Source organism: Coffea eugenioides, chromosome 3, assembly GCF_003713205.1.
Source record: "Coffea eugenioides isolate CCC68of chromosome 3, Ceug_1.0, whole genome shotgun sequence".
Lineage (NCBI taxonomy): Eukaryota > Viridiplantae > Streptophyta > Magnoliopsida > Gentianales > Rubiaceae > Coffea > Coffea eugenioides.
The window spans coordinates 1132355-1147926 of record NC_040037.1 but is presented as its reverse complement, the minus strand read 5'-3'; the positions used below and the strand labels follow the sequence as shown (position 1 = coordinate 1147926).

The window sequence follows — 15572 nt, the reverse complement described above, 5'->3', positions numbered from 1 at the left end:
AATGCATCAACTAATCCAATAGAGAAAAAATAGAATAAATGATTAATTAGGATGATAGGGGAAAAAAACGGAGTACAAAGTGGAAATTAAATAACAAACCTGCAGTCTACATGAGGATTTGTTTAATTATCTTTAATAAAAAAGGAAAAAGGAAATAAAGTGAACAAAAGAAAAAACAAAGCAAAATAAAGAAAAGAAAAGGAATGGGCCACGTGTCAAAATGAGAGGAATCCACTTGACAATAATTGGAGTTGCTATGGTAACTCCACTTTCTTCTTATATAATAGGTAGATAGAGGTAGATATATAACTTTTAGATTCCTAGAATGTTTATGTAGTTTGCATCTTATGGCTTCCAGCTTTGTATACTATGTTGGCAATGTCATCCAATTGTGTTTTTTAAAATTAAAAAAGAAAAGGTTAACAAAATTTGAATATTTCCTAGAACTAAAACTAAATAATACCAATTAGTGATTTACAAAAAAAAAAAATTACGAACTTGCTCCATTTGAATTTATCTATCTTTCAAAAACTAATTTTACGTTTGAATTGGCCTATCTTTCAAAAACTAATTTTTTAAATACAACGTCACAATAGTATATTAGGGGTGCAAATGAATCGAACTGCTCGCGAGCGAGTCAACGTTCAACTCGAGCTCGGTTAATATCGAGCCCGAGCCGAGTTCGAGCCATTTGTACGAAGACTCGTGAGCTCGCTACGTGAGAAATTATATAAATACCCGTACTTATTTAACTAATTACTAAACTAGAAACTAGATACAATTTCTCCAAGGACTGAAGGAAGGACCAAGACAGCGGACAGTGGACACAAACACACCTCTTTCTTCTTCCCACTCGGCTGTTCCGCGTCGGCATTCTTCTTTCCGCAAATCAAAAGCAAACCCTAGCCGCTGCTACCACTGTCTTCACCACTCACCAGTCAGCCACTTCTGCCACCACCACTGCCGCCCTTCAATTGAAGAGCCGTTTCTCTTCGAGTCCCAGTTTGTTGGCCAACGTTAGAAGCAGCTACGGTAGACATTTCATCAGCTCCATTGGTGGAGGGCCTCGCGAACAGGTTATCCATCACTCTTCTTCCCTTATTTTCTGTTTTTGTTGCTGTATAATGATGCTTGGTGGTAGAATAAGTGATTGTTTCCTGTCATTAAAGCCAGATGGACTTCTTCACCTCTTTCCTGTTGTAGAATGTTTAGATGTAAAATTATTACTATTAATTTCCTCTTTCCTGTTAATGGCAACGGAGCTCTCGTTAGAATTAGAGCGCCTCTTCCTTCCCATTTCCGTCCCCAATTTCAATCAATTAGCCGAAAAAAAAAATTCTCTCTTCTCAGGTATTCGGTGAATTAAGATTGTACTGATTATTGATTGGAACAAGCGTTTTTGTCAATGTACTTTTTTCTCCTTATTTTCTTTTTTTTTTGAATTTGGATCTGTTATTATTGTTAGGGACGGTTTTTTGAAGATTGGTAAGAATGTTGGGTTTCTTTTTTTAACTTCTTACATACATTTTCATGGAATATACCTTCTGTTTGATTGAAATACTTTTGGTTTGTAGTTTTTGATTGTTCACTTTTTATTTTCTCATTCTGGGATAATTTTTAGCTTGTCCTGTTAGAAAATGCAAGCTGGATTGCGTTTAAAAATTATGTGCTTAGTGAACTTAATCAATTTTTTATTTAATCCGTCTAATTGTAGTACTCAAGAAGAACTTGAAATATTTGCATGGCCTTTTCGGCTGTTGGTGATAGGAGAAAGTATGAATGTTAAAGATATGACAGATTTGTGCACTAATGGAATGAGTTTGATGATATTTAGTCAAGGGTAAGAGTAAATACGCAAAACTCAACTAAGAAGCAAAATGTTAAATGGTGACAACTGATGCCCGAATTAGAGATATCATCAAATCCACACTTATTACCTATACCTTGAGGCTTTACATTTTTTTAGGTAATCTATGTATTCAGCTTTTAGCTTGTGGCATATTTATAATCTTTCCATTTATGTAGAAAATGACATCGGTTATCTTGAGTTGATTATGTTAGTCTATTTTGCTTCAAATTGGGATTGATTATCTTGAGTTAGCTATGTTAGACTATTTTGCTTGAAGTCAAATGTCTTGTTTTTGTTTCTATTGATACTTAGTGCATGGCTGTGGGCGAAAGTATCCAAGACTCGAGGCTATTGGTTGCTGGAGGACTTAATCTAGAGTGATTTCAAACTATTTGTTCCTTGTTTTTGAGTTTGTTTGAGGTGTTGGACATTTGAATCGAAAAATTGTCTAAACAATTATGTATGTGGAGTTGTGGACATTTGTTTCTGATTTCGTGCATGTATTATTGGACAATGAAGAACTTGTTTGTTGTTACTTTTGATTCATGTTTGGAATTGTTAAATTCAAGTGTGCAAGGCATTGAATAGCTTAAAATGTGCTATTGGAGTCAGGTTAAATAAAGCTGGTTATGTTTAGTGATAGAAAATTTTGAGCTGAATTCGAGCCATTTTGAGCTCTTGTCGAGTTGAGTAGATCGAGCCTTATCGAGTCAAACTCGAGCTCAATTTTCTCGAGCTCGAGTGTACAATAGTCGAGTCTGACTCGATAAGTTCAATGTTCGACTGGACTCGGCTCGTTTGCACCCCTAAGTATACAAACAAAAATAAATTTAAAAATATCTTATTTATATAATATATCAAAAACAATTAAAAAATATAAGAAAAATTTTAAAAATAAATTTTACATCATATTCTTTTCCATTTATCATCACCACCCCTTATCACTACCGCCATCCTTGCTGACCAATGCCATCATCGTCTCCATCCTCCTCCCCCTCACTCTTTCTCCACTCCTCCCCTCTTCCTCTACTCCTCTTTCTCACAATTCCCTGCCTTTCCCTCTCAATTTGGTCGAGACCAAATTAAGGGGAAAATAGAGCGGCGAGAAACGAGACTGATGGAAGGAAAGAAAGGGAGGATGAGAAGGAGGAGAGAGGAGGTGATGGAGATGGTGAGTGGTGGCGATGGGTGGTAGTGTTAATTTTTAAAAATATTTTAAAAATTAAAATATTTTAAAATATATTTCAAAAATCATAAAACAAATCTATAGTAAATTTTTTAAATATTTATTATTATAGTAAAATATTTCAAAAACACTTAAAAAAACAGCTAATCCAGACCATTTGCTGATTTTTCGAAAAAAAATATTTCAAAAATATCCAAAAAAGCAGCTAATTCAAACCGTTTGCTAAATTTTTGAAATTTTTTTTGTCATGTCTTGTAAACGCATTTTTTTAATAACCTTTTACCTCACACTCACATATATTAAATTGTTATAATATATATATATCTTACATATATATAAAAACACAAGACTTTGCACCACATTGTGCCACATGTTCGAAGGAAACTGAGGGACTATAAAAAATTTGTGTTGAAATTGTGGCGAATGTCAATTAAGTCCTTGAGTTTTGATTGCTTTGGCAAATAGTGCTCTACTATTCATGGGCATTTTTTGTCTGTCTAAGTGTTAAATGTCCACTAAGCCCTTTAGGGATAAAAGGAGGCTAGAATAGTTTCTAACTGTTGGAGGGTACTATTGTAATTTGAACCATATCTCCTAGGGGTGTGCAAAATTGAAAAATTTCGACTTACCGACTGAATTCGAATTGAATTCAGAATTTTTGAAATCGGTAATTCGGAATTCGGCATTCGGCACTGAAATCGGAATTTTCGATTTCGAATTATTCGAATTTGGTAATGGAATTTTTGAAATCGGAATAATAATAATATTTTTTATTTCAATTTCGTTTTATAATATGTATATTAATATATATTTATGTACATAATAATATTTTAATAATATATTTATATATAATAATAATTTTTGTAATATATGTAATATAAATTTTATATTATATAACAATACATCTAACAAAAAAGAAAAAAAAAGAAATTTGGAATTTACCGAATTTCGAATTGAATTCGGAATTGAAATCAAAATCGGAACTGGTGAATTTGAAATCGAAATCGGTCGGTAATTCCTATACCAGAATTTAGAAAAATTGTGAATTCAAACTTCCGAATTACCGAATTCGAATTCAATGCACACCTCTAAATAGAGCTGCAAACGAATCGAGCCGCTCGCGAGCTGATCTTAGATGTCTGCTTGCTGCTAGCATAAATTGATCAGGTTTCCGTGGTTAAATTTTTGTTCGGAATGAATCCTGCTGCTGCTGATCTTAGATGATTGCTCGATTTTAGATTTTATTGGATCTGTTCTATTCGATAGTATTTGTTTTGTAGTCTTTTTTGTGTTGAGAATTATTTTTAATGCTAAAGGTAAGGATGATATCTTTCAATTGCGTTCCTTTCCTGACTTGATTGTCCTACAATTTTTGTTTCTTTTTTTAGGTGAAATTTTTGGACATGAAGTCATCCAATATAAGAGATATATTGACTTCATTTAGTCCTTCTTTGGACTTCTTTGCTATTACTACTGGTGATGGCCGAATTAAGGTACCCTTGGCTTATCTCTGCCTCTTTTTCTTTTTTTTTTTCCTTTCCTTTCTTTTTTATGTCTATTTGCTCTTCACTTTATTCTTGCTGAAACTAACATAAAGTGTCATTCTTGGAAGCTGGAAGAATATTTTTCTCAGGTTATAAATAGAATTTGATTAGGAAAACAACGGGTTTGTTTGGATTGCGGTTTATTTGCCAAAATATATTTGCTTACATCATCATTACAATTTCCAACGCACCTTTTTATCTCACATACATCACATCACAAAAAGTGCTAAAGTAAAAATATCTCTAATAATTCACAATCCAAACAAACCCAACATTAGCAAAGTTTTAGCTTAAAATTTGTCCCTCATACATGGTCCTGCAGCCTTGTCATTATTCATATGTCGGTGCATCCTTCTTCCTTGTAGATGGTTTTCAGTGCCATTGCCAATTTGAGACAGTATGTAATGTACTTTGAAAACTGGAGATGCTGCTTATATAGGGATGAATTAATACGTTAAAGCAATTTTTGGTGGAGTGTTTAGACAGTATTTTGCCAATTGCTATAGCTCATATTCCAGCTTGTATCACGCTTGATATTCTAACTGCTCCATCCTGAAAAGTCTCGATTGACTGTAGCTCCCCAAACGAACACTTAGTGCTGAAAGTCATAGGAGACAAAAGAGTCTGAATGATGTAGTTTTACCAATTGCAACAGTGTATTAACTTATGTTTTCCATTGGGATTAATGATGATTCGTGAGGTTTCTTTTTGTGCTTGCTGTTAGATATGGGACACAGTGAAGGGTCAGGTGCAAACTGAGTTTGCAGATATCATCTCAAGTGAAACAAGAAATGAGTTTTTTAGTAAGCCAGAAAGTGGTGGTCACCTTTCTGTGGACTATAAGTGTATGGCGTGGTTGTCCTTGGACAAGAAGGTAAATTTTTTGTCAAACAATTGAAGACGTAGTTTGTTTTGATTGTATAGTTTCAATGCGCGAATTTGGTGAATTGTTACATGTTTGTCTGTTTCTTCATCTGGTTTTCAGAAGAAAAGGAAACTTGGTACTTCGTTATTGGTGCTAGGAACAGGCAGTGGTGATGTATTGGCATTAGATGTAGCTGCTGGCCAGTTAAAATGGAGAGTCAATGATTGTCATCCTGGGTAAGTTGCTGGTTATGTGATATTTCTGATGTATTTGTTTTTCCTTGCCTTATTTCATTTTTCACATGAGGCTTTCTGTTGATGTACTTACTTTCATATGGAAATTATTTCTACGTAAAATTGTCCAGAGTTTTTATGGTGTTCTGTTTATAACTGATTGATTATTCAGTTATTGCTTGGCCTCAAATAGATTATGGGTATGTAAATGAAATGATTGTTTGTAGATTTTCACAGTTAGGAATCTAGTGCAAAATAATGTATGTTGCCTTCAAGTCCAATTAATGCATGTAGGATTTCGCTGATTTCTTGGAATAACATAAGTAAACCAGAAGCAAGTTTCTCTTATCCCAATTATTATGATTCAAAACTGTACAAAATAAGTGAACTACATAAGATAGACTACATAAGATAGATTGCATGATTAAGTATCCTAAGCTTCTCTTTTGAATTATATATGTGCAGAGGAGTCAGTGCAATTTCATTTGCGCCACATGGTTCATGCATTTGCACTGCTGGTGCTGATGGAATGGTTTGTGAACTTGACTCCATGTCAGGCAATTTGTCAAACAAGTTCAGAGCTTCTACAAAGTCAATATCATCAATCTCTATGTCATCAGGTTTGAATGTTTATATGATTTCAATAAGTAATGTAGATATTTCCTTTGCCTTATGAAAATCCTGCTTAAGTTGGTGGATCTGGAGAATTTAGGATAGTTTTACTGGTATTGTTAGATCTAGTCCTTTCAAGCAAGTTATAATGTCAAAAATTCGTTGTTTTGGATCCAAATTCAAACAATGGTATAATATACTTTCATTGATGTCATATAAGTCTAAATCCTGGAGATGATTTCAGCTGTGTGCGCTTTGGTAGGATTCCTAAAGGTGCTTCTTTTTGGTTGAGAATCCAACATAAGGTCTTCTTTAAAGCAATTTAGATTAAGTTTGGTGTTATGAAAACATCCAGTGTCTTCATAAGGATGATTGGTTATTTTGATTGATCGTCAAATAGCAGTTTAAGCTTCCTATAATGATCTCTCTCGCTAAAACTTGGGGGTGATATTTTTGCAATTTCTCGCTGTAACATCTCCTGTTTGTCAAAAGTAATTCTTGTCTGGAAACAAGTTTTCTAGTGACAAAGTACCAAGTTACATTAGTTTACTAAATGAAGGTAACGAAGAAGGTAGCGAAGCAACTTTATTTAAGTATATTCAATGGCAAGTCGTGTAATGAAGGCCTCATTTGTAGTTAGTTCATCGGTGTAATGGGTTTTCTGCACAGCTTCTATGTCCACTCTATGGATTTTATTCAGCTTATTTCTAAGGATTTCATTAAATTAGCAACATTAAAAGAGTGTCAAAAAATGTGAAAATGATTTTAGGGTGTGTTTACGATGGGCTCCAATCCTTAAAAATGTCCCTCTGAGGAGCACGAGTAGTATTATAGCCATTATAGCCATTATAGTTGATTGGATGGTTTACCCTGAATGACTTTTTTTTAGAAGTTCCAGATGATCTTGTCATACTTGGCTTGGTTGATTCCTGTTTTCATGAATTCAATAATCTGTGTTTCCCTTTCATTAGCTCAAGTGTCTATAGGAATGTTGCAAATGTGAGTTTTGCCTTTTGAATTTGTTTCTTTGAGCTAATCACTGTTTTCGACTTTTTGTTCAATGATTCAGATGGGAAGATATTAGCTACTGCTGCAGCACAGTTGAAGATTTTTAGTTCTTCAGATCACAAAAAGCTACAGAAATTTTCAGGCCATCCTGTGAGTTGTTATGCAACTTACTTTTGTTTTTCTGAAATTTTCTTTATTCTTTTGTTTTCTTTAATGGAAATAGTTTGTGCATTTGTATGGTATTGTGTCAATTAATGCACAGTATTCTCCCATTGCTTCTTAACAGGGGGCTGTCCGTTGTATGGTCTTTTCTGATGATGGAAAATATGTCCTTTCTTCTGCTGTGGGTGAACGATATGTTGCAATTTGGAGGATAGACGGGGGTAAAAAGCAAGCAGCATGCTGTTTTCTCTCAATGGACCATCCTGCTATCTTTTTGGAATGCAGGTCCATTGCTACTAGCGATTCAGATGATGCAGGCCTGTGTATTTTGGCCATTTCAGAAATGGGTGTATGTTACTTCTGGTATGGGAATAGTATAAAGGAATTGAATAATTTGAAGCCCACAAAAATCTGCATGTCTTATGATGACACGTTACCAAAGAAGCACAAGGGAGCACTGCCTAATATATTTGCTGCAAAGCTACAAAGTGTTGCCAAACCTGGCTTTGGTCATGTTTTTATCGCATATGGTTCATTAGTGAAGCCTTTGTTTGAAAAAATTTTGGTGCAACCTGGGACAGATGTAAAGTTAAGCAGTTCACTTGATGGATTTCTTCTACCAATCAGTCAATCACACAAATCTAAGAAAGCAACAGACAATCACAATCAAAGTAAGGTGGTTATTCTCTATATAGGTGCAGAAAATTGCTGTGAGCATCTTGGATTTTCATTATTTGCTTTTGTTGACAGTGATCCCAAGCTAGTTTCAGTTGTTTGAGATTACTAGGAATATAAACATCCCTAAATGTCACGAAATGTGAAATTATGTTTTTACTTCATGTCTAATTAAATCAGAATCTGCTAAATGAATGGTCTGTGAATCTGCTTTTCATTCATGATCTATCAACTGATTATCTGATTTTTTATGAAATTGCTAGATGACTTGGTTGACTACATGGTTCGTGCAAGTTATATTGCGTTGGATGCTTCATTTTTTATTTTCTTTGGGTGTCGTCTTCTGTGTGGGTGCTTCCTGCACATTCAGTTGCCACCATACATGATTACTTTTTCATGCCTCATAATTCAAAAGGCATCAAAACATTCAATATATTGCCACTGATTCAAACACAATTTGTGTACATGTAAAACATGATGCTTAGCTGAATGCTTTTGGCATTATTGGCTATTTCTTTGACTGTTCTGCATGACTGGCCTAATTGGTTTATCATCAGTTTTGATTATTAACAATTATTACATCTCATTATCTGATTGGTAATAGAATTATTTTTGTTGTTTGGATGGGCATAAAGACCATTAAGTTGGTTGAAATTAGTAATTAGCTCCCAAGATTATCATTTTACCCCTGTGACCTCATGATTTGTTGAAATAATTGTAGACTATCAATTTGTCATTATTTTGAGAGAATATGAGGCAAGCATGGATTCTCCAGTATATCATTTATTCTAACTTCTTTGTTCTTTGCAGATATCTATATGTATAGATGTTTCCTTTGCATTGATTATCATTCTTCTGATGATAAACAGTTACTGCTTTGGATCGTGCAAGTGCTGAAGATGCCTTACTTCCAATGCCTAAGATATTTCACCTGGTTGATAAGAATGACAGAGTTAAGCCTGTGGTGAGTAGAGGTATGTTGATCGATTCTACTTGAGAATTGATGTATATGGGTTCTGTCTTTTAACTTCTGTCTAGGTGTCTGGGGAGCAGACCTCTTCTGCTTGGTTGGCTTTTAGTAATCAATCGCTAAAGGACTTTATATTCACTCTACTGTGTTGGGTTTTCTCTCTCGTGTCTGTTTTTTTTGTTTTGGGTGTACGGCTGCAAGTACTGAAAATTTAATTGTCCATAACATTCATGGTCTGCAATTGACTTCGTGCAACAACTTTTGCTTTCTTTCTTTAGACCTTTAGTAAGGAATATCCTCCATATGTTACCCAGCGTTTCTTTCTTAACATTATAATTAGTACTGAATTATTCTAATAGCATTCCAGTTAAACTGGTTGATATCTGGAATTTTTAGCTCAAGTTTTGATATCATGTCTTTTTTCCCTCACTCGGTTGCTGGGTTGCAAAGATAGGATGGCATGTTTTGGCCCTTAAACATTATTGTGGGGTTTTGCAGATGCTTTGTGTAAATTGAATGTTGACCAAGCTACATTCTCCATGGAGGATCGACTGAGATCCTTAGGGATCCTTAACGATAGAGATGGCCTCACATCTAGCTCCATGAGTGATTCTGGCATCTTAAAGGATATAAATCTTGCAGTGAGCACACCACCAAGGAAGGTATGTTCGTCCTCTGTGGAGGAAGAGAAGTAACCCCTTTTGTTTTCCAAGTTGCTTTTTGCAAATAAATGGATTACTGATGACAGAAGAAATACCCCAGATGAAAGCAAACGTTGTATCTCTTGGAGCTAGTGAAGCGTACGACTTGCTCAAAGTCTTGGTGGCTGCGTGGCAATCCCGGTCAGCTTCTTTTTCCTAATGTCCAGTTTTAAATGATTTTTGTCAGAATAAATGTGATACTACTGTCAATTCACAATATGCTATTAGTCTAATGGTATGGAACTCTCGCCATGGTGCAAGTTATCAGTTTTATTAAAAAGAAAACTGTGATTTGGCATGGAGAATGACTCTTTGAAATGTGATCATGTTTCTTCGTCACTGTTTAGTATCATATCATATGATTTACATTTAATTAGTGTTGATTTTTCTTCAAACAGATCATGCTTTGGAAGATACGTGCTTCCATGGATACACTGTATATTGTTGAGTCACATTAAGTACGTGGTATCTCAGGAGCCAAAGACTCAACTTCTTGAGTCTTTGTACAAGGTTGGATAAATGTTTCTTTATTTAGTTTTTTTCCCCTAAAGGGCATTCTTTTGGATTTTCCCCTCTTTTATGATTGATTTTGGTTAAATATGATGTAGTTGCTGAAAGAATCCATCTATATGTAGTTCTGTTAATTTTTTCCCCTCTCATGTTCTACATCATTGTTGAGCATCCTAGGTTGAAGAAGTGGTTTTTTTTTTTTAACTGAAAAACCAAGTGCAATGAATGATTATTCTAGAGAAGAATAGGTGGTCATTTTGATAATTGAAGGCTTGTAAATTTTGCTTTCTGGATGTTGTATGCACTATGCATTGGAATGTGGATTCTGAAGAGAATCTAGTAACCTCACAGGCACACTTCAAGTCTCCAATATCCTTGAATATCTTTTACCTATCTTCAAGCTATCATCAGCTACTTAATTATCTTCATTGATTATTAGTAGTTCTTCCTTCTCCTTGGAGACAACTTTGTTGTTCCATAAAATTGTGCTGCTGGGCAATATGCATGTGTTTTGGTAGCATTGTGTGACAGAATGATGGGCCGTTCACAGACAAGTCTCCCAGGCAATGCACATGGATATTAATGGTATCTTTGCGCATATTAGCTGTAATAATACATCTTTGGATCAATGATTAGTTAACACAATGATAAGAAACACTAGTGCTGATGAGTTTGATTATCTAATTGTTCTATGACTGCAAAAGTTGTGCCTTAAGTGATGGAAATTTTTCTTGTTTCATTTACACTTCGGCGAATTTAACCCTCAAGTCTTTTTTGGTTTTTTGGGAAGTTGAAATTTGATTGGTTTTCACATGGAGTCTTGAGTGAACATTAGCAGTGAATGATTATATGCTCATGCGTGAATCATATGCATTTTGTTGCACCTGGGATCAATCTAAATGCTTCGTATCGTGATATGCATATGTTTTTTATGATTTAATTGTTTCTAATATGTAACTCCTAGGCTTTTTTTTTATTTCAGCTGTGCAAATCCAAAGAAACAGCTATGCCGTCATTATTGCAATTATCTGGCCGTTTGCAACTTGTGATGGCACAGGTTTTGTCCTTCAAAAGTTCCTTAAACTAGTTTTCTTTCTATTATATGTGTAAATAGTAGTTCATTATTCCTAGATACTGTCTTAACAGATTGACAAGGCTACCAAAAGCAATGAACCTACTTTAATACATGATGAGGAATTGGATGAAAGTGAAGATGACGATGTAGATGAAGTTCTTTATGGTGTAGATGAAGATTCCCAAATAGATAGTGATAGCGATGAATAAGTGTCTTTCAAAAGTAGAGGTAAGGTTATCAAGCTATGGTTTAGCAGTACCAAGTTTAGTATGTTACAGTGCTAAATGAATTGGGAATGGAGGTGTTCTATCCAGAATATGTCATGCTTTAATGATGTTGCATCGATTAATCTATGGGGCTGTATCTGGGAATGGAAATCCTTTTCTATGGTAGTTGATATGGTTTGTTATTGGTTGACAAATGCTTTGTTATTCTTGTGCACATTGGTACAACTGATAGTGCATTAACATGTTTATGATTGGCATAGTATGATAGATAGATGAGTTCTAGGTTCACTAAGAAACTGTTTTGCTAGCTTATCTACCTTTTTAAAGCTAGGAACTGATACTCTGATATGTTAAATCTTGCAGGACTTTCAATTATTTATCTGCCTCTGTGAGGCTCTCCAAGCCAATTTCTCGAGTTCTGGTCCTATGATGCTGATTTGCAGTCTTGGTGGCATCTAATTTGAGTTTTAACAGCATATTCATAACATCTTCCTTGAAGTTCAGAATTTCCAAGGTCCTGCACTTCTCTGCTAGGTTACGTATGTTTGACTTCCGAGCATCTTTTGGCAAGTGTGCAGATCTTTATGGAGGTATTGCACAGTTTGGACCGATTTTGTGTACCCATGCTACAGCCTGACAATTTTGTCCAACTATACAACTATTTCGCTGACGAGGCAAAATACTCTCTTTTTTCCCTTCTTTTTTTTTTTTTGACAATGAATTTGTAAATTCACGACAAAGGGTTTGTAGTTGAGTTAGTTCTTTTTTATTGGTCTTATTTCTAGATGCCCCACGATGATATATATGTTTAATTTGTTTAACTTCTGAAATGCAAGTTTTGCTATATTGCACTTATTTTTAATGTATGCCTTTGCTAATTGTCTTTCTTATGTGGATCTTTGTTGATTTTCTTTTCTTGTTTAAGCTAAATGAAAAGTTTTAGATATGTAGCAGCTTTTCTAAATGCAGGGAGGAGAATTCGTCTGTAAATAATGAGCATGGTGTTTCCTCCAAAAATAAATGAAAGTAGCTATTGCAATTGATTATTTAACTTTTTTAAATAATCAATTGCAAATTAGCAATTAAGACAATAAATTAGTAAATCAGGAAAAAGAGAGCCTAAAATAATGGCTTTGGAGTGTTTTGAGTTGTTTTCAAAGCTAGAATCTACTGCTGGAAAAGGGTAGTAGGACCTGATTTTCCTTGACATTTGAAAGGCTTCTTAGGTACTATTTCTGTGCTTTTTCTTTCCCGTGTATGATTGTCAGGCACAACGCAGAAATTGTTAACTTTCATGATTTGCCGTTTAAAGGATAGAAAATCGGTTGTAGTGCTGATCAATTATGATGGTTTCATACTTCATGTTTGGTTTGGTTCATCAGTGATCTATGGGCTGTGACCTAATATGACTTTTGAGCTTGATTTCTTCCTTTTTGACAGATTTTCAAGCCAAGATAATATTTAGATTGCATGATAACTGAAATAGAAATTTATCCCAAAACTAAAGGATATGGAAACCAATATAGATTGATAACTTCACAGGAATAAATGCTGGTTCTTTGTATTAGACGTCTGTCAAAAGTGGAATATGGGATATATGCTTCCTGCTCTTACAAGCTAAGAATCTGATTTCCTTCAATATTCCCACACATGCTCATCTTAGAAGTTTTATTATGGGCAGTGCGTAGTTTTCTAGACTAATTGTGCTCCATTGATGAGTTACGTCTCTCACATAGAACGAGTCTGCTTTGCGTGTAGCCTTCTAGGCTATTCTACACGCATTTGGATTTTCATCACTGAAAACTGAAGTAATATTTCCATTTCCATTGTTACCGTAATGATAGTCCTCCCTGTAGCGCTCTGGCCTGCTATAATGTGTGTACTGTGGTGGCAGCGGATAGCTCTCAGCCGGCCTGCTATAGTGCACACTGTACTGTGGTTGCTGATAGCTCTCTGGCCTTGTAGAATGTGTATATTGTGGTGGAGGCCTTATATACTCGTATCCAGTGACGTAAGGTGATGCCCTGTGTGTGTTGTAGCTATGAGTTACGTAAGTGGGTGGGGGTGCGGGTGCAGGTGCAGGTGCCAGTGCCGGTGCCGGTGGCTCGGGCCTAAATACTGGACCGGTGGGATAAGAATGCCAGTTACCCACTAATGTATCCTTGCCCCATATTTGGACTACTCATGCTGGGATTGTACCCGTATCTATAGCCAAAGTCTGGTGGATGGTGGGTTAAATTACATGAAAACCTCTTCAACATCTTTTGGTCCTGAGGATGAACTGGCTTGCTCGCTGGAGCCTCTGCAGCATCTGGTTTTGGACTTTCTGCTGGTGGCGGTGGATCTTTTGGTGCCTCTGCTGGTGATGCCCTCTTCAGTTGGTGGGCCTTCTGATGGAGGAGGGGTAGCAGACTCTTGTTGAGGAGGGTTGGGCGGACTCCTGGGGCGGTGCCCTCTCCTTGGTTATCTGGGTCTGATGGCTGAGCTTGTGGATCAGGTGGTTCTGTGTGGGAACAAATGATGGCAGTCTTTCTTGTCTTTTTTATGGCTTTGACTATTTTCTCAGGATCAGCACACCCAATTATAGTTATCTTTTGCTGAGGGAAGTCAATGTAGAGCTCATATACACCTGCAAAAATGCAAGTAAACCATTTTTAAAAATGATTGAAGGGACAAAACGATAAAAGACTAATGCAGATCACTTACCACTGATACCAAGAAGAGCTTTCTTGATCTTCTGTACGCATCCATTGCAGTCCATCCGGACCTGTATCTCAGTGACTCGAGGTTTCTGCATTTCGCCAAAAAACAAGAAGAGAGCTAGTAAGAAGAAAGTATTGAGATGCCTAGAATCTGTACCGCTGAACATTAAACCAGAATATAATTCGCATGTTTGCATGTGTAGCTTGGTGATTTTCTGGTATACCTCCAATTCTGGAACCATCACCGAAGAAGAAAGAAACGGAAAGCAGTGGGTTGTATGAGATGGACAGGGTGTAAGCGTTCTATATGTGGAGAATCAATCCATGGCACGAAGAGGGAATATTTAAAAGTTAGAAATGTGTGGGACAATGCAAAGAATCTCTCTTTTAAGGGGATGGGGATAGTTTTGCTGCTTGCTTGAACAGCTTTAACATGTCAATCTCATATTTCTAAAGAGGGGAGAAAGATAAAGGGTAGGTGGGGCTGGGTCCTCAGGAATGGAGCGGGTGATTTGTTTGGACCCTTGAATGTTGAGCCAGAGGCCAAAGGGAATTTGCTTTTAGGGTAAATGTGGATGGTCATTGCTAGGTGGTGGTGTTGCGTCTGCAGCTAGCTTTGTATATCCAAAGCCGACACTGGGAAAAAAGAAATATAAAAAGTGAAGCGCAGTATAGATCATTCATGCACGGCTAATTATGGGGCACTTCCTCTTACCTCAATGGTCAAACTGAGGAAAGTAGCTTTACGGGTGAAGAAGGATATCCACTCTCTGGGAATCCTTTTGTAACAAGCAAAGTTAATAGATTGATTATGTTGACAAAAACAATTTTTGTCTGTTCCATTTTCTCCATAAAAGATCGATGCCACTACTCAGATTCCTTTTCAAGGGCTTTTCGTTAATTGAGAGTTCTGTTCCATGTTTAGGAGCTATTGTCAACTAAATTCGCGCTTCTGCTGATGAAGTCAGGCTTGTTTTAAGGCCATAATAATTTGGGTTAGAGGCGAATCAATCCCAGATATCCCCTAGCTGTGGTAGATGAATTGATGATATAATCATGTTAATTTCTCTGATGAATTTGAATACCTTTCGGTTTATACATGCGTGGCAAAAACATCCTGGAAGACAGCAAAGATAGCACGTATGCAATGCAAGCAATTTCACATTCATTATTTAATTGATTCGAGATTCGACTAGGAAACCTATATGCAACATCCCTCTTTCACTAATTACAACCAATTAAGGCCTCATCTA

General features: G+C 36.0%; 2 protein-coding genes across 2 annotated transcripts; one reads left to right on the top strand and one right to left on the bottom strand.

Annotated features, from left to right (window-relative positions):
- The first annotated feature begins 805 nt into the window (after window positions 1-805).
- LOC113766871 lies at window positions 806-12479 on the top strand. Its single transcript, XM_027311034.1, has 14 exons — window positions 806-1076; window positions 4424-4528; window positions 5304-5453; window positions 5565-5680; window positions 6143-6297; window positions 7359-7447; window positions 7584-8130; window positions 9004-9108; window positions 9603-9766; window positions 9867-9946; window positions 10204-10315; window positions 11298-11372; window positions 11462-11618; window positions 11981-12479. The coding sequence occupies exons 2-13, from the start codon at window positions 4439-4441 to the stop codon at window positions 11597-11599; spliced, it is 1821 nt and encodes a 606-aa protein (XP_027166835.1). The 5' UTR covers window positions 806-1076; window positions 4424-4438; the 3' UTR covers window positions 11600-11618; window positions 11981-12479.
- A 900-nt stretch (window positions 12480-13379) lies between these two features.
- Window positions 13380-14665, bottom strand: LOC113764914 (extensin-1-like). The gene is made up of 4 exons (XM_027308958.1): window positions 14544-14665; window positions 14324-14408; window positions 13860-14246; window positions 13380-13735 (listed from the first exon to the last, which is right to left on the bottom strand). The coding sequence occupies exons 1-4, from the start codon at window positions 14559-14561 to the stop codon at window positions 13380-13382; spliced, it is 846 nt and encodes a 281-aa protein (XP_027164759.1). The 5' UTR covers window positions 14562-14665.
- Between the last annotated feature and the right edge of the window lie 907 nt (window positions 14666-15572).